This window comes from Siphateles boraxobius, unplaced genomic scaffold (assembly GCF_051911475.1).
Source record: "Siphateles boraxobius isolate OS27281-9 unplaced genomic scaffold, OSU_SipBor_1 7, whole genome shotgun sequence".
NCBI classification, from domain to species: domain Eukaryota; kingdom Metazoa; phylum Chordata; class Actinopteri; order Cypriniformes; family Leuciscidae; genus Siphateles; species Siphateles boraxobius.
Window position 1 is genome coordinate 32,970,560 of NW_027509197.1, and position 19,038 is coordinate 32,989,597.

At 37.5% G+C, this 19,038-nt stretch overlaps 1 protein-coding gene across 1 annotated transcript in view; it reads right to left on the reverse strand.

Annotated features, from left to right (window-relative positions):
- Nucleotides 1–16,825, reverse strand: part of ttn.1 (titin, tandem duplicate 1) — a 156,107-nt gene extending 139,282 nt beyond the window's left edge. Inside the window, exons 1-32 of the mRNA XM_077215909.1 lie at nt 16,523–16,825; nt 14,759–14,862; nt 14,279–14,482; nt 13,898–14,185; nt 13,726–13,814; nt 13,437–13,645; nt 12,931–13,189; nt 11,220–11,285; nt 10,808–11,066; nt 10,627–10,702; nt 10,322–10,540; nt 9,933–10,075; nt 9,644–9,831; nt 9,309–9,539; nt 8,911–9,149; nt 8,575–8,783; nt 8,323–8,487; nt 8,036–8,204; nt 6,177–7,879; nt 5,800–6,081; nt 5,429–5,695; nt 5,016–5,288; nt 4,643–4,906; nt 4,288–4,548; nt 3,914–4,174; nt 3,555–3,818; nt 3,203–3,463; nt 2,843–3,103; nt 2,491–2,751; nt 2,273–2,414; nt 1,787–1,955; nt 1,463–1,691 (exon numbers count right to left, since the gene is read on the reverse strand). Of these exons, the coding sequence (XP_077072024.1) occupies nt 1,463–1,691; nt 1,787–1,955; nt 2,273–2,414; nt 2,491–2,751; nt 2,843–3,103; nt 3,203–3,463; nt 3,555–3,818; nt 3,914–4,174; nt 4,288–4,548; nt 4,643–4,906; nt 5,016–5,288; nt 5,429–5,695; nt 5,800–6,081; nt 6,177–7,879; nt 8,036–8,204; nt 8,323–8,487; nt 8,575–8,783; nt 8,911–9,149; nt 9,309–9,539; nt 9,644–9,831; nt 9,933–10,075; nt 10,322–10,540; nt 10,627–10,702; nt 10,808–11,066; nt 11,220–11,285; nt 12,931–13,189; nt 13,437–13,645; nt 13,726–13,814; nt 13,898–14,185; nt 14,279–14,482; nt 14,759–14,849 (8,002 nt within the window). The 5' untranslated portion in view covers nt 14,850–14,862; nt 16,523–16,825. The remainder of the gene's footprint in view (nt 1–1,462; nt 1,692–1,786; nt 1,956–2,272; nt 2,415–2,490; nt 2,752–2,842; nt 3,104–3,202; nt 3,464–3,554; nt 3,819–3,913; nt 4,175–4,287; nt 4,549–4,642; nt 4,907–5,015; nt 5,289–5,428; nt 5,696–5,799; nt 6,082–6,176; nt 7,880–8,035; nt 8,205–8,322; nt 8,488–8,574; nt 8,784–8,910; nt 9,150–9,308; nt 9,540–9,643; nt 9,832–9,932; nt 10,076–10,321; nt 10,541–10,626; nt 10,703–10,807; nt 11,067–11,219; nt 11,286–12,930; nt 13,190–13,436; nt 13,646–13,725; nt 13,815–13,897; nt 14,186–14,278; nt 14,483–14,758; nt 14,863–16,522) is intronic.
- Between the last annotated feature and the right edge of the window lie 2,213 nt (nt 16,826–19,038).

Genomic DNA, 19,038 nt, shown 5'->3' on the forward strand with positions numbered 1-19,038 from the left:
AGTGTCAAACACGACAATTTATGACATTAATATAATGTTTTGCTCCAAAATCACTATACAAACACATGTTGTCTTTGAAATAACTTGCTTCAGTGGTCCCATGTTGCTTCTTAACACAGAGTGAGAGTGAGGATAATTTTATAAAAATTATATACTCTGATACAGGCTATGTTGATAAGCGTTGCGTTATACGTAGATACACATAATTCTTACAAAAATTATTGAGATGGCTTGAAGAACACAGATACACACAGATCATTGCAATCGTGTCTATTGTCTTCATTTTTCATTAGTCAAAACGACTCTATCTGCATGTCAGCTGTAGCAATATCTGATGCCCATATAAGGGATCTCCTATAAGGACGCCCTCTGGCCTCCAGTATGAATGAAACAGAAATTACATGAGTGTTTTGCACTCCATATTGCTAACATCACCTCATTCTGGATAAAAATATACTAATAAATATTACTATAATAAACAAAAAATATATACTTAAGTACTTTGTTACATAGTAACTTGACTAGTTTTTCAGCAAACTACTTATTTACTAATAATAGTCATATTATTTTTCAGTACTTCTACTTGTACTCAAGTAAATTAATAAATTAATAAATTAATTAAAAAAAAATATACCCATAGACTCTCATTATAACGCTTGGAAGAGCCAGGACATGTTTTAATATAACTCCGATTGTATTCGTCTGAAAGAAAAATCTCATATACACCTAGGATGGCTTCAGGGTGAGTAAATCATGGGCTAATTTTCATTTTTGGGTGAACTATCCCTTTAATCCTAAGGATTTAGAGAGGATCTGTAAAGAGGAGTGAACCAAAATCCCTCCGGAGATGTGTGTAAACCGGGTGACCAATTACTAGAAACGTCTTCTTTCTATGCTTGCCATCAAGGGTTTCTCCATCAAGTACTAAGTCATATTTTGCTTGGGGATCAAATACTTATTTCACTAACTGAAATGCAAATAAATGTATAACCTTTATATAATATTTTTTTCTGGATTTTTTGGTTGATATTCTGTCTCGTCTCTATCTGTTAAAATAAACCTACCATAAAAAAAGATAGACCCTTAATTTCTTTGTAAGTGGACCAACTTACAATATATATATATATATATATATATATATATATATATATATATATATATATATAGTAGTAATGGCTGCTGAAAATTCAGCATTGCCATCACAGGAATACGTTACATTTTACAATAATTAAGATATGTTAAGAAAACGTATAACTTAAATTGTAATAAAATTTTACAATATAACTGTTTTACTGTATTTTTAATCAAATAAATGCAACTTGGTGGGCAAAAGACACTTATTTAAAAAATATTTAAATAATCTTACCAACCTCAAACTTTTGAATGGCAGTATAAATATGTATGCAAAATAAACTGAAAATTTATTTAAATATATTTATAGATATATGAACTGTACACTCACTCTGGACATGTAGTTTGACTGTGCTCCGGTTCTTTCCTGCTATGAATGTATATTCTCCAGCATCACTTCTGTAAGCCTCAGTGATTGTCAAGCGATGTGTCTTTCTAACTGTCACATAGTTAAAGCGCTCCTCAAAAGATTGAATTTCAACACCATTTTTCAGCCAGCGACCTTCAATTTCATCCTCATTAACTTCAAACTCAAATGAAGCCCTTTGTTTCTCAACCACCTGAAAAGCATGAAAAAGAGAGAAAAAAAGTGATCTCACCATGACACACAGGTAATGTTTTAACATGTGACATTGATAAGACAAAGGATAGTTACAGTGATGTCCTTTTCAGCAGGCTCAGAGATGCGGACATCCTTGCCCTCCACTATCAGGTTTGCCTTGGAAACACTTGCACCAGCAACCACAGAGAACTCTCCGGCATCAGACATGCGAACTGTCTGGATCATCAAACGCTGCAGGAATTTGTCAGTGGTGGCTTTGAATCTAAAACAACGAGGAAGTTACATATTATGGACACAGTAGAGATCTTTAGACTGCAAAAAATAAAAAAATGAATTGTTGTCTTGTTTGGGGCGTAAAAATATTTAAACATCCTTAGAGCACGATAAAGGTACTTAAGAAGCAAAAGTGCATAATATATTTAGACTTGTATCATTATCCTTTGTTTTAAGCATTAATCTATCAAAAATAAATGATATTTATTATTTACACAAGTCTTAATGTCTTACAAATATATAATATGATTAATGATATTAAGAAATGTATCTGCAGTGTCAATTGCATCAAAACTGAAGCCGTACCTGTCAGACAACTCAAGCTCCTGCCCATCCTTCATCCACATCACAGGGACGTTGGGTTCAGAGAGCTCACATTCAAATATAGTCTTCTTCTTCTCAGTTACCTTTATATCTTTAATGTGCTTGGTAAATTCAATCACACGAGCTGGAGAACACAGATTTTTGTTAGTCAATCTACTAGGTTACATAAAGGCAGCTGTCAATAGAAAAACAAAACTAACCATCAACAAAGAGTTTTGCAGATGTTTCAGCTGATCCAGCCACAAACTTGTACTCTCCACCATCCCCAAAGTGAACATTTCGGATAGTGAGAGAGTGGCTACACTGTTTGCAGCGAGTTTGGCATCTATCACTGGATCTTATTTCTACTCCATTCTTCAGCCATTTGTAGGTGATGCCTTCATAGTTGATGGTCACCTCAAATGTAACAGTGTCTTTTTCTTTAGCATTGATGTCCTGAAGCATGGATGTGATCAGAATTGCTGAAAGATTTTAAATTGCATTTTTTGAATGTGCTGTTTATAGTAACTTCATATTTCTTTTAAACTTACCAACACCATACAAATTACTCACGTTTTACAGTCAGGGTAGCAGAGACTTTGTCATTTCCACACACAAACGTGTATTCTGAAATGTCCTCCTGGCTGGCATTCATGACTTTCAGCTGATGTATTTTGCCCTGCACCACAATTCCAAACTTCTCACTCATCTCAATCTCAACTCCATTTTTCAGCCAGATGGATGAAACATTGAAATGTGAAACTTCACACTCGAACGTGGCAACATGGGTCTCTGGAACCTCAATGTTCTTCAGAGGTTTTGTGACTCTCAAATCTGAATATATGCAATATTTGAAAATTAAAACATATTTAGAATGACAAATTTGTCCATTTAAGGTGAAGACTATTGAAAAAAAAATCTTCAGATACTTACATTCAACATGAAGATGAGCACTGCAGAGCAGATGCCCGACCACAGCAATGTATTCACCTGCCAAGTGACCTTCAACACACTGAATGACAAGTTTGTGGGCTTTCCGCTCAGACAGTATTTTAATATTTGAACTCGACTCAAGCTCCTGATTATTGAACATCCACTTAACTGGAATGTCATCATGGGACAAACTCAGCTCAAATGAGGCAGTTGCCCCCAGCAGTGATGTCACATCCTTTGTTTTTTTCACAATTTTGATAGCTATAAAAGAGATTTAAAGGTATTGAAATACATCTAATAACAGCAGACAGATTTAAATAACTGTATACTTGACAGATAATTAAAAACATACTTTCAACATTTAGTCTGGCATTAGCAGAGAGTTTTCCAAGTTTGAAACCATAAACTGATTCATCTTGGGAGTTGCAGTTCTTGATTTTCAGGGTGTGAACCATGCCATCAACTGTTATCTCAAATTTATCACTTGGAGTAATCTCAACACCATTCTTGATCCATTGGGATCCTTTCACATCTAAATGGGTGAGTTCAAGACTGAATACTGCCTCCTGGGTCTCAGTAACGGTTTGGTTCTTCATTGTCTTCCTGATTTTAACAGCTTGGATAAAAAAAATAAGAAAATACATATAAATAACTTGCATCATATGAGATAGCATAATTTGCAGTAAACTAATCTAGCGACACAAAATTTACCTTCAACCTTCAAGTTGCCAGATGTCTTGGAGTTTGCCACCTGGTAGGTGTACTCTCCAACATCCTGTGGCCTGGTGATGCCGATGACAAGGCGTCTAACAGCACCATTATTTTCACTTATGATATTATCGCTGAAGTCAACGGGGTGGCCATCTTTGAGCCATTTGCCTTCTGTAGTAGGGTTAGCAACTTCACACTCCAGCTCAGCAGTTTGGGATTCTGCTACAGTCAAATCATGGAGCGGACTGTTTATAGCACCACCTAGTGGAGAAATAAAAAAATGCAACAACTCAGATACATGACATGATTCCCACCTTGTGCATGGCAAACCAGTAGGTACTTATATTTTAAAAACATTTTGAATGTCTACGTACCTGATACAATAAGCCTTGCTCTAGATTCCTTCTCACCAGCCATAAACATGTACTCTCCTTCCTCATCCTTCATTGCATTCAAAACAGTGAGGCTATAGTGTGTACCTTTGCCCTCAATCTTGTACTTTGGACCTGCTTTTAAAGGTTGACCCTTGAAAGTCCAGAGAGCATCAATGCCAGGATGAGATACCTCCACTTCAAAGGTGACATTCTGGGTCTCTGTGCAAACGCAGTCCTCCATGTGCTTAACAATAGATACAGCTATAAAACAATGAACAATGCCATCATTATCGACTCTTTCAAAACAATTAAAACAGGAAAGAAATATATTGGAACAATTTTGAGGGACACTCACGCTGGACAGAAAGTTTACATGTTGAGTCTACTTTGCCAGCAATCAGTTTATATTGTCCTTCATCTGATGCATATGTCCTGTTGATTGCCAGTCTCTGTTTGGATCCTTTGACAACCATCTGGACTCTATCACTTGCTGTCACCAGCTTGTCATTTTGGAACCATTTTACTGAAGTTATATCAGGAGCAGAAATTTTAGCCTCAAGGACAGCTTTAGTGCCCTCTACTGTGGAAACATCTTTTAATGGTGTCAAGAAGCCAATAGCTGGAAAAGAAACAAAATTATTAATTAAACAGCCTCTTTCCTCATGAAAATGTAAATCAATGTTTGAGAATTAATTGAACATTCATTTATGGTTAATAAGCTGTCTTACTTTGAACTGTTAGCTTTCCCTTTGTAGAAATGTCCTGAGCAGGAACAACAAAGGAGTACATTCCTGCATCACCCTTACTGGCGTCCTCAATGAGAAGCTTATGGGTGACTTTGTCAATGACCATGTGAATCTTATTGGAAGCAGAGATGGCTTGACCATTCATCATCCATGAGCCCTCCACATTCTCCTGAGAGAATCGCACCTCAAGTTGGGCAATATCACCCTCACATATTGTCAGGTCAGAAAGACCTTGCATCAGAGTCACAGGACGCACTAGAGTGAACCAGAAATATTTAAATATTATTTAAATGACTTTTAATTATAGCAGACAACTAAAATGAGTTTTAATAGAAAAGTTCACAGCTTATAAAAAGCACTTTTAAATAATTGAATCCTAGTTTACTCATTCTCACCTTTCATCTTAAGGGAGGCACTTGTCTTAAGATCTCCCACTTTGAAAGTGTATTTTCCTTGGTCCTCCTTCTTAACATCTTTCACAGAAAGACTATGACGACCACGACGTGTAGACACAACATATTTAAGGCTAGGAGTGATTTCTTTGTTCTCAAAATACCAGGTGCCTTCAGCATCCTCACGGGACAAAATACACTCAAACTCTCCAGAGTATGTCTCAGGTACTTCTGTATTCTCAAGGTTCTTTACAATTTCAAGTGGTGCACCTGTATAACACATCAAATTGTACATTTCACCAAATAATGAACTGCTCAAAACTATTAAAGACAGTTGGATGAGAAGATAAAACTGTTGTAAGTGTTGCACTAACCTTCAACATAAAGTGAGGCGCTGGTTCTTATGTGGTCATCGTCAACAACCACACAACTGTACTCGGCTTCGTCCTTCATAGAAATCATCAGCACTGACAGGAAGTGCACCTTTCTGTCAGAGTGCATTCTGTATTTGTCACCTGAGAAAATTTCTGCATTGTTCTTCATCCACTTGACCTTAACAAATGGCTCATTCGTCTCACATTCAAAGGTCATCATGGTGTCCTTCTCTTTAGCATTCTGATCTTCTAGAAGTTGTGTAAAAGAGACAACTTGTTTGCCTGAAAGAAAAGTGAAAGAACAATGACTTGAGATACTTTTACCATTTATGGTACTGATAATATGGAAACGGCAACTAGTAGGATTTATTTTTTACCTTGAACCAGCAGGAAAGCATGGCTTGAGGTCTCTCCAGCAATGTTCATGGCTTTGACCATTACACTTGCTGAGTCCTCAGCTAAGACATTTTTTATCACTAATTCACAGACATGGTCTTCTGGCCAATAACAGTAAACCCGGTCTGACTTCTCCAATAAGATACCATTTTTGAACCACTGACATTCTGGATCTGGTTTACCGGTGACTCTGCAACGGAAGTGTACTTCATCTCCCAAGCCAACTGTCTGGCTCTGGATACGTTCAATGATCTTTGGAGCCTCCATGCTTGGAGAGAGCACAATTTTCTCTGGCTTGACTTTGGGAATGGTGAGTTTACCCTCCTCTTCTTTTTTCTTCTCAGCATCAGGCCCTAGTTCTTTGGTGTGATGAAGAAGTTCTTCTTTCCTCTTCTTTAGCATACCCTCATAAGACTCATCCTTCTTGCGGGACTTCAGATCTACGGCAGTTATTGCTTCATAGTAGCCTTCCTGGGTCCTACGCTTGAATTTGCTTCTCAGTTCCTCTGTTTCTTCTGTTGATTTCTCATGGATCACTCTCTCAGTTTTCCTCAGCATAACCACCTCCTTGGGTTCTTTAGAGGTTACAGATGGTTTCTCTGCTTTGACAACCTCAAATGAGACTCTACCATGCTCTTGTGACGGTGCAGGAGCAGGAGCCTTGATCTCAGGAGCACGGCGCAGAATTGACCTGAAGTCCTCCTTTTGCTGAATCTCAAATTTCACAAGATGCTCGGTAACACCTTCAGGGTTTTCAGCCATAACTTTGACATCACCTGAATCATATGACTTGGTGTCTACGATTTCCAAGTAGTGAATACCATCAAACTGAAGTCTAAATCTTTTACTCTTGCGGATGAGCAGTCCATTGAGGTACCAGTTGACTTTTGGGGTAGGGTAGCCTGTCACCCTACAGCGAAATTTGGCTGATTCTCCCTCCATAACTCTTACTGGCTCTGGAAGTAGCACAATCTCTGGCTTAGTCTTCTCAAAGTTATCATCTCCAGTAACTCCAGAGGGGCCACCCTCATGGGCAATACGCTCTATTTCATCTATTATTTGACCTCGCCTTCCCTCTGGCAATTGTGTTTCCTCAACAAGGCTTTTCTCATCTTTAACAATTAGTGTAGCAGAGGTCTGGTCAACTCCAAATTTGTTGGTGGCTCTGCATGTAATAACACCACTATCTCTGGAATAAGCAGCTTCATAGTCAAGACTGCAGTAGCCAAACTCATTGACCATGCGTAGTCTGTTAGCAGCTGCCAATGGCTTGCCATCATGCAGCCACTCAACATTCATGGTCGGGTCACCAATAGGGGTCAGTCTGCACTCAAAGTGTGCAGGTCCAAATCGTTTCAGCCTGACTGAGGTAAGTTTCTTTTTGAAGTGAGGCTTCTGTTGCTTCTCCTTATCGTAGAGGTCACCATCTTCCCATTGTTCCTGACCATAGCGAAGATGCAGTGGCTCTAACTCTGGTGCAGCAATTTCTTTGGCTTTGTAGGTTCCCTTGGGAATTACAAGCTTTTTCTCAGGCTGAGGCTGTACTGCATCCACCTCAATATTAACTCTGCAACGTGTGGTATCTCTGCCAGCTTTGTTGATAGCTGTAGCAGTGTACCATGCGCTATCAGATCCTGTACTTGATGGAATCTTGAAATGAGCTTCTCCTTTACCACCCTCAATCCTAATAAACAAAAAAATTCAGTTAACTGAAATAGAGAAATGCTATATATATATATATATATATATACATCATCACATGGACCATTCCACTCCATGGATCATTTACTTGAATTTACTTAAACTAGTAAGCTAAGTTACTTCTTGACTGAAAACTTACCTGATATGCGGGTGTTTATGTGGGGAGATTATGTCACTGTTCTTCAACCAAACAATGTCAGGAAGGGGGTTGCCAATAGCTTTAACAGCTAGCTCAACCAAAGTACCCTCTTTAACGCTGATGTTTCTTAGCTTCTCAACAAACTGTGGTCTCACCAAGTTTTCCTTGGCTGAAAATGATAACAATGTAAACCGAATATGTCATTACAAATAATTAATGCAGTTGGCCGGAAGTCATACAGAAAGTTATTTTATAAATTAATTATTAGTGTATTATTAATGCCATACCTTCAACAGTGAGAGTCATAGATACAGTTGTTTTTCCAGCTCTGTTCTGAGCAACAACCATCCACTCTCCTGAGTCCTGAGGCATGGCAGGAACCACAATCATTGATTGAGTTCCATTCTCCTTTACCACAATCTTGTGGGTGTAGTCATTGACTACTTGTTGTCCTGTAATGAAAAAAGTATAGTTGTCATTGTATGGTAATAAAATAATTGTCACTGTTATAAAATATCCTATGGATGCAGATCACTAACCATTGTGGAACCAGTAAGTCTCAGGCATGGGTCTTCCAACAACTTTCAGATCAAATCTTGCAGTCTGCCCCTCAGAGCACTTAAAGGAAGAGGGCTTCTGTACAAATACAGGCTTGTAGAGTCTTTCTAGCTGGGCCTCATCTGTCTCATCAAGTCTTCGGGAAGGTGATCGACCTGGAGAACGACTTGTGGAGCGTGGTGATGTGGACCTGAAAATTGCAATATTTTTAATATCTCAATCCAATAACAATTTTATTATAATGTCATGTAATTTACTATGGCAATAGTAACAAACTATGAATTATTTTTTGTGATTAGTGATTAGTCAAAACCTACCTAATTCTTTGAACTCCTCCTGGCTGAGGAAGCTGTGTTTGTGTTACACCAGTTGGCTCCACAAACAGCTTTCCAGAGCTGACAGCATTACCCTTTATGGTACTGATCAAAGCAGTATAGACACCCTCATCTTCTGCCAGCACTGTAGGAAGACGCAGACTGGCTCTACCATCCAGCAGAACCTCCATCTGATAACGGCCTCCATGTATGATGCGCTTGCCATCTTTGTACCAGGTTATCTATAGTTCAAATAATAACAAAAAATCCGGTCCTCTAATTTGATTGGACAAGCACTGATGATTTTCAGTACAATTGTGCTTGTTTGTTATTGTTTAAAAAATTATACTAGCTTACTTGATTGATGTTGAATGTATGAAAACATAACGATTTAATCTTACCTTAGGGAGAGGGGTTCCTGTCATTCTACAATGGAAAGTTGCACTCATTCCCTCCCTGAGTCTGTAACTTTTAACTGGAGTATTAAAGACAGGAGAAATAGCATCATGTTCAGAAACACTCATATCCAACTGCTCCCCATCCTCAGTCACCAACTCCTGGTAGGTAATCTTAAGTAGGTGGAACTCAATTTCTTGGATGAATCTCTGCTCCAAGTTAGATATTTGGAACTCCTGTAAAATATCATTGTAAGGTTCATACTCACTTTGTATATTCAGAAGTTGATTTTCAGGATTTATAATGTTAAAATAATATTTAAAAACAAATCCTTTCATACCTGCTCTGAAATGAACGACTGCATCATCTGGGTTTGTTGAGCCATCCTCCTTTGTATGAGCATCTGCTCTTTTTCAGTTATAGTCTCAACAACAGCAGGTATGTCAACCACTTTTGGCTCCTCTATAATAGTAGTTACTTCTGTCTTTAATGTATCTTCTTGTTTCTTAACATACAGCTCATATGCCTCTGTAAAATGCCGAAAAACGCTATAAACAATTGATCTGAAATTCTATTGCAATTTATAATTGCAATAGAATAATTTATAAAAAGTCACCCCAAAAACCAACCTTCATCAAGCAGCATAGCTGATGCAGAGATCTCTCCAAGTGGGTTCCTAGCAAAGATGGTGTACTCTCCTGCATCATCAGCAAATGTCATGGAGATCTCAAGCTTGCATGCTCCTGTGTCCTTATTGTAGGCTACTCTGTACCTAGAGGATATATGAGTTTGAGTTTATTTCCTATTAATATCTTTGCATCACATGAAACTGAACTCAAGCAGAAGACAATACATAAAACGACTTTGAAAACTAATTCGCAATAGACATAAAACCAGCACAAAAAAAATCATTATTAACCAGTTGAAATACTTTCTATTCACATAAATGAAAAAGTATGGCAATATCTTACAAACAATTTAGATCAGAAAGTGTATATTTGTACAGTATAAAACATACCTGTATCCAGTAGTAAGTGGAATTCCACTTTTCTTCCAGTAAATATGAGGCTTTGGACTTCCTCCAACCTGGCAATCAAAGATTATGCTGTCGCCCTCCACAAGCTTCTGCACTGTGGGTTTCTTCACAAAGAAAGGGGCAACACCTGCTCCAGCTTCCATGTGCTCAGAGACTGCACTTATTTCAGACATTGTCTCCTCTTTTGCTTCAAATGTAACCCTGTTAGTGAAACACCAAGGACTCAGATTGCAAATTCTTATATTATTTAATATCATTTTATACCACAAAGGATTATATCAACTCACTGCCTTTCCTGAGCAGACATTTCAATGTGTTCAGCAACAGTAGAGAAATCCTCCCTGCTTTCAATGTCTTCTGAGACTGAAAATGAAAAATGAACTGTAAAAATTAGTCTGTAATCACTCAGATCATTTTGTTTCAAGCCAAATCATATTTCATGGTCTATTTCATGATTCATGATCTTACCTTTGACAAGCAGGTAGCAGGAGGTGCTGATAGTTCCAGCCTCACTGGTAGCAGTGCAAGTGAAGCGGCCACTGTCTTCAGCAAAGGCCTCACGGATCACCAAGCGGGCATAGCTGTTTTCATAAGTTATCTGGAAGTCAATGGAGGTCTCAATTCTGTAATCCTCTCTGAACCACATAATAGCTGGGGTGGGGTGGCCTGAAATCTGGCACTCCAGAGACACAGACTCTCCTTCGGTAACAGTCACATTCTTTAAACCCTGGGCAAAGCAAAAACAGAATCTCAGTAAAATCAAAATCTAAGTAAATATTTTAACCTTGCAAAAGATCTTACACTTATTAAAAATTAAGAAAATTAAATGTTCACTCTGTGTTGTACACTTTCATGTGTACATGAGTGCTCCTTTACTCACAGCCAGAATAGTTGGCGGCATCACTTGCTCTTTTGTTAGGGATGGGATTGCTGCAGTCTCAACAATCTAAATTGCAAAAAATAAACAATAAAATAAAAATGTATTATTAAATAATTATTATTATTGTATAATCTTTCTGCTGCTTTTTCAATCAAGCTTTTTCAAGCATGAGTGGTTGAGATGGAAAAGCATATACAAATCAGTATTTGTAACAGTAAAATATAAATGGGTGAATAAGAAAAAATTGGTAAAAGAGAATAATTCCTCAGTGAAGCAAGTGAGATCTGTACAAGACTGGTTGTGTTCATAACGGTCAAAAGGCAGGGGTGATATTGTAACTGGATTAATTCGAGATGATTTCAGTTAGATTAACAAAATTAATCTACACAACAAACCTGTGTATCCCACGTTACCACCACAAGATTGTGGGATGCCCCCTGTAAATAGTTTTTTTTTTTTTGCAGCTATCATAAACTATGATTATAACAAAATATACATTCAACCTGAATTGCTATTAATAAAAATTTAGTATATTACATAAGAGATATACTAATGATCAAGGTGAGGTTGAATCCTAATATTAAAGTCAAAGAATATTTAGTTTGTTCCCTGGTAAAATAGATTCATGGCAAACAGTGTCAAATTCTTGGCACACTTTTTTTTATCATTCTATTATAAGACCATCACATGACACAGGCTATCTCTAGAGCTCAGCAACTGTGTACATCCATTACAGTCAGCTTATATACAGCAAATAACTCAGTCTCACTGTTTGGCCAAACAGTCTCACAGTTTGCCTTACTGACAAAGCAGGACATTTTAGTTATCTGATCCACATATTATATTTTTATATTTTACATTTTTGCTTGCTAAAAAGGTTGGTGGTATAATATATGTACTGAGGGATTCACTGTTTGTCTGTCACTGTGCATGCTTACCTCTATTCAAGAGATTCAAAACACACATGATTAATAAATTGTTGTGAGTACTGAACCTTTTAAAAATACTACTGATCAACTTCTAGAAACAATTAGCCCAGTAGGCATAATAACTTTAAAAGCAAGAAGCAGAAAATATTGTGCACATGGAATAAATACAAACTTTAGCAATAGACAGACAAAAAATGCTTAACATACATAAAAGCTTAATAGACTTTACTGTGTTTCTAATAAAAGTAATGTAATTTCAGTAATGTAATTTACTGATTTACTGATGTAATTTAATAGTGGGAAGCAAATTTATTCAGAAGAAAATCATTATGAACATGCGTATATCCAGTTGATAAGAAGTTAGTAAAACTTGCTGGGTTAGTTTGCAAAATGAAGTGTTATTATTTAAGGTGTGACAACTGAAAAATGGCGTGAAAACAATCCCCCCTCCCCCCACTGCCTCTGATGTTGATTCCTTTGTACTTTAGGTAACAGTAGTCTCAATAATGTGTGTGGTCTCCTATTCAACTCAGTCTGTTTGCAGTAGAAAATAAATGATCTTAAATACCTCCAAATGACCTTTTGTCAGTGACCACACACATTATGTTACGATTTTATTGTCTATTTCAAATGATATTTTAAGCACATCTTAATTAAAATGTTTTGATCATGCATTACTTTAAAATAAAATTCAAGTAATGAATAGTTTTTCTTTCATATTATCCCAAAGGCAGAAGGTTACATTTTACCCACTAGAGGTCATAGTAGCAAAAATAACCTACTTCTTTGACAGCGACTCCACTGGCTCGTTGCTGCATAGCAAAAGAACCTTCCCATTGCTGCTCCTTATGAACAAATGTGGAGGAGGTCTGAACAAATGAGGCCCCAGTAGTCATGCTGGTATAGCTGGACTCTCCCACATAACCCTCCTGCTTCCAAGGAGGTAGAACATCTGCAGCCTGTGCAACTTGTTTGTGTATAGTCATTGGAGACTTCACTGGTCTGATAGGGGACACAGACAGTCTTGAAGGGGAAGCAGGCCTAAAATAAAACATATAAAAAAAACAGTATTAACAAGGGAAATGCTTTGTAAGAAATATGTTTAATGTATCATAAAAATAAACAGAACACGGATTCATCTTTACACTTACATTTTCATAAGTGTGGGTGAGGGAACAAATTGCTTTCCATTATACAGCAATCATTTTCACTATTGATTTTAGTTCAGTTATCTGCAATATGTGTACTCTAAAAAGGTCTTAGTGTTTGTAAAGGTATTACTACTCACCTGTGAGGTGTGTGAATGGGGGCTTTAACAGGCCTCACAGGAGATGGTGACTGATGGCGCGTAGCTGCAACCTTTGACATCCCTGTTGGTGGGGTTGGGGACTTGGAAGTTGGCTTTGGAGGCACACGAGGTGGTGTCTTATGAGCCAAATCACCATCCTCTATTTCCATTTCCATCATGGCTGTGGACTCAAAGGAGGCCTCCATTCTCTGTGAAGGACAAATAACACTGAGTTAACATGATCTTTTGCTGTCAGCCTCATGTGTAATTTTGTCAGAATGCTAAATACCTTTTCAACTCTAGCCTGGCGAGTCTGTGAAATCTGAGAAGTTGAAACAAAAGTCTTGGTCTTCTTTGCAGGCACTGCAACCTCCTCACCTGACATTAAAAAAGGAAATATTTAAAGAACACACTATATTACAAACATTTCAAGTTAATTCATTAGGAAATAAAAATCAAACCTTGAACCAGAAGTTCAGCTGTAGAAGTAGTACGCCCACTGCTGTTAGAAGCACTGACAGAATAAGTTCCAGAATCTTCAGGGAAGGCCTCGGCAATCAACAAACTGTAAAGGTCTCCATCTTGAACAATCTGAAAGTCAGCAGAGCTCTGAATCTCAGCTCCCTCTCTGTAGAACTTCACCACAGGTGCAGGGATTCCTGTAACTCGAACATCCAGTCTCACTTGGCTCCCTTGTCTAACAGTCATACTCTGTAGTCTTTGAATGATGTTTGGTGGTGCAGTTTCCGCTTTGAGGCAAGCAAAGAAATGGTTTTATGTTTGTTTGACATAAAAAGTCACTGGCAGAAAAGTACAAAGCAGTTTCAAAAGTGATTGCTTACCTGTAACCAGTAGTTCAGCGGTGCTAGTGGCTTGTCCAGCGCCATTGGTGGCTCTCACAGAAAATCTTCCGCTGTGTGCGGCTGTCACGGCGGGGATCATCAGAACAGCGCGGCCATCGCTGAACGAGATCTGAGCGCCGGGCAGAGCGGCAGCAGTAAGAACCTGGCCATCACGAAACCAGCTCACCTCTGGAACTGGATTACCTATAAAAAATATTGGAGGAAATTATTAATAAGCTATTCTAGAATGGTATTTCTCAATCTTTTTGTATTATATCACACCATAGACTCATCAGTAAAGCTCAAGTACCCCTACATCAATACCAAAACAGCAATGTGTTAGTTTTAACTCATATTTTACTGGATGTAATTTCTTTTTCGCAGCCAAAATATTTTTATTTTAAATTTGGGTCAACAAAGTTTGGGTTAAATAGCTAAATCTAAATCTTTCCAGTTAATCATGACCTGACCAGTCCTTACCACTAACTTGAGCCTCGAATGTTGCAGCACTACCCTCAAGTGCCACAACGCTCTGAAGCGGCTGTGTAAATGTTGGAGCTTGTGTTGACATGGTGGAAGGCACCCTAGAAAAGAACAGATTAGATTAGTGAATACCATATTACAGCCATATAATTGTTCAATGCCCAATGAATCAATTAGAAATACAACAGCATTACTGTCTGTTACATGACAAACTAGAAGGGCTATTTTTAGCTGTAAAAGAAATGAACTGACTAATCACTAACACCCCCTTACCCCCACCAACACCTGGCCATCAGCAGCCTGTCATTTGTGAGAACTGTGAACGGCGAAGCTGTTGAGTGTCAGGTCAAGCACCCAATTGAATATGTTAGAAATGTGTTAAACAGCAACTGTGAGCTGTAAGATAAGGCTAATAAAAATAAAACATAACTAAAAAGTTATAATTGACTAAACTATTTCATTAAAACATCTGGCATAATAAGATCCAGGTGTATCCAAGGTTTCAAATATTGTTGGCTTACAAAAGAAACAAGACTCAATTTGGGAGCTTTAGGTGACCTTTTTCTTGTAACATCTGAAATGCAATGTTAAAAAACGAAATGATATAAGCATCAAAATAGTTTGCATTCTTATTGTTTCTATAGACAAATTAAGTCAATGTATTTGAACATGTTTCATTTAAAATATCAAACAAGAATAGTTTTTAAATGTTTAAGTAAAATAGCAAAGTATGAAGAAATTTTAAAATTTCTTAAAAATTCATTTTCAAGCTTCTGAAAGTTGGTCATCAAATAGCCATGAGGATTTAGTGCTTTAAATTAAAAACTTCACCTATAAATATATCTGCTTCAAATAGCTTCACATGTGTATTATACAGATATTTCCCATACATAATACAATATGCTGTATCTTTAGTGTGTGTGATCTTGTATATAAAACTAAAACAACAAGATATTTGATTGGATACTGGATATGGTCTTTGTTAAATGACTCGGCTCAAATGGAAATGGACTCAGTTGAAATGGAATATTTTTAACTACTCAACATGAGAAAGAAAGAAAGAAAGAAAGAAAGAAAGAAAGAAAGAAAGAAAGAAAGAAAGAAAGAAAGAAAGAAAGAAAGAAAGAAAGAAAGAAAGAAAGAAAGAAAGAAAGAATTTTTTTACTTGAAATTAAGCCATCTGCATCATAAGCCTTATGCAGAAAACCAGCAGGTAAGTGCGGACACACATTGTCCATATGACTCACAATTACAGTCAAAAGATTTGTACAATTATCAATAATAGACAGAAAATGCCAATACAAATTTAATTCAGACTATGAGTCTGTACTTCATCATGTATGAAGGCTGATATTCAGTATGACAGAAATGGCAGTCTCCAAAAATAATCTGTCCCTTGTTTGATTGACAGTCACCATGTGGCACATAGCTGGAGGTGCAACTGATATCTCTGCTGCTGATTCCCTTAAAAAGACATCATGGCCCAGCTAGGTCACCACTCTAATGCTATCACAGGCTATTCTTGGCTATTCCGAAATCAACATTTAATGACCTTGAAAATCATTATGTTTTATAATATTCTTGAGAAGTAACACAGGTTGACTACACTCTCTCATCACCCTTCTAAAACCTCAATCAAATAGCACATTGTAAGCAACAGCACTTTTACTTTGCTTTAAAAATGTGTTCAAGCTTGTGTCATTGTAGCTTACAGTAAGACTTGCTTTAATGGCTGTGTTCTACAGAGTAAATGCCACTTACTTGTATCACAAGGCTGCCTATACTTGATGGGACTGTGCCCAGGTGGCTAGTGCCTCAGCAACAATCCTTTTATCCAAAATGTTTCCAGAAAATCCAAGGTGAGAACGGTTGGGCCCCGTTATAACCCAAAAAACAAAACTACACAGGGTCTAGACCGTGTAGTTTTGCTTTTCCCTTGCAATCCCTACACCCGAGGCAAGGCTGGGAATGCTCCAACTGCTCAGAACTGCTAATATAGTTGTTTTAGTTTATATACCTCAAGCCTAGACTGCATCATCACTTTCAAGCCACTCCCAATTGGTCAAAGCATCATGGGAAAGCGTTGCATTTTATGCAACTTCACACCTGTTGCTCAGTGGCCCCCTCTCTCAAGTTAATGCAAGCTTGATATGCCTTAGCCTCACCACGGAGTTTATTTACTACATTGGGTTTGTGGATTCATTGTTCATGCAAGTAAATGGTTATGTTCATGCCCGATTCAATGACATGCAATGCTGAAAACCCTTATGGCAGTCATTAACCTGTTGATGACCAAAAGGAGAGACTGGCTGTCCCTGTCACTCAAAGGAAGAGCAAGGCAAGGCAACCCCCACTGCAAGGGACGGATATACTAGTTACAGAATGCTTGCTAACTGTGCCTATTTTTGAAATGTGTTACAATCATCCAAAGTCTTGAAGAACAAAACATTACATTTCACAACTTTGTTTCAAAGGCTCTGTTAATAGAAAAAAATGCTTTTGCAACAAGAGTTTGTGGTCACTGTTTGGGATGTAAAATTAAACACCACTAAAAACTAACGACTTCTCATATTTACTCATTATATTGTAAAAGGTTTTTTTTTTTTGTCTGTGTCCAAATATCTCTTTCAAATTCCCCTGGCCTGGCCTCATTTATCCATGATATTGAAATGCTGACACACAGTATATCCAACCTGATGATTAAACCTTAAACATGATTAAACCTGATTATATTATAAAGCTGGGTGACAAGACTTTTACTACAATGGAAATTGAAAACATCAGCCTCAAGCTAACATAAGCTTGCAGTTTAAGGAGCAAAATAATTGATAGCTGAATCATGCCAAGGAGTAGATTATGATGGCATATTCACCCTAAATACATTACAAGCTAAACTAAAATACTGTTTAAAGAACATCCCTGAAACATAAATGTTTACTGTTTTTATCTGTTTTACTTTTACTGTCTACCAGATTATCACAGAAGGTGAGCTTTCTCACAATTCAGATCAGCATTCTTCTCCTTCAGCTTCACACACGGTGTTGGCACTTTGTGGAAAGTTGGTGGATCTAAAATGCTTTTAAAATACAAAATAAATAGTTTTGAACTAATTATTACCAAATAATAATTACAAACCAATTATGAATTTTACTAGAAATTAACAACAATCATCAAAAAATCCTTGACAATCAATAAATAAAATCGTCTTAGCATTGTCCATGATACCACCTAATCAGAATAAATTAAAGACAAAATAAGATTAATTTACTGTTTCACTTTTGACTGAGAAGGTGGTCTGGGGTTCAGCTCATGTGGGCTTGAGTACAGTATTGGTATGAGATTGGATAACTGATATAGCTATCTACACAAACTATAATTTACATTACTCTCTGTCACCCTTTTATAGTAGGCTATAATGCATTTTTCAAAGCTGCTCATCTCTTGCATTTATTTATTTTACGTTCCACATCTCTTGCAATGTATCTGCAGTAGCCTATACAAACACGTGCAGTTCTGTGACAATAAAAGAAAAAAGCTGGTGTTTTCTTCTCCCAAGCCAACTTCCTTACAGTGGTAAACAGCTGCCATTATACTCAAGGTGGTACTCACATTGATGATGCAAACAAGCCCAGATGTACAATGTGAAAAGAGACCAGCGAGGGCCAGGCGGAGAGTGGTGTGATAAAACTCCTAACCAAGCAAAACACTCTGGTATGGTTCTCAACAGAACAAACCGATAAATTCATCACACACACACACACACACACTCTCTCTATCCTTGTGGGGACTCTCCATAGATGTAATGGTTTTATACTGTACAAACTGTATATTATATCCCATCACCTATCACAAACCCTACCCCTAAACCTACTAGGGGTGGGACAAAATATCAATAGGGCAATATATCGTTGTCTTTCTCTGTGCGATACGCGAGAATTGATGTGCTGGCGCCAATTATCAATATTTTAATTAATAAAATGAGACGCTCTAAATAGATTTCCCTGGTCCCAGCTTCGCTCCATGGCTCTTCAAAGTGGTGCTCAACACATGAATGCCCCAGTCACGATTAAGTCCAAAGTCTGGAAAACCTGCTGCACTTACCCTTTTCACAGGCATTTTATTTTCATACTTATACATATTGTGACGAATTATTGTCTAGCAATATATTGATTGTGGTAGAATCGCTATATCGTGATAATATCGGTATCGTGAGCCATGTATTGTATCGAGATACCCTGATTCCTACCCCTAAAACAGAAAACTTTCTGCATTTTTAC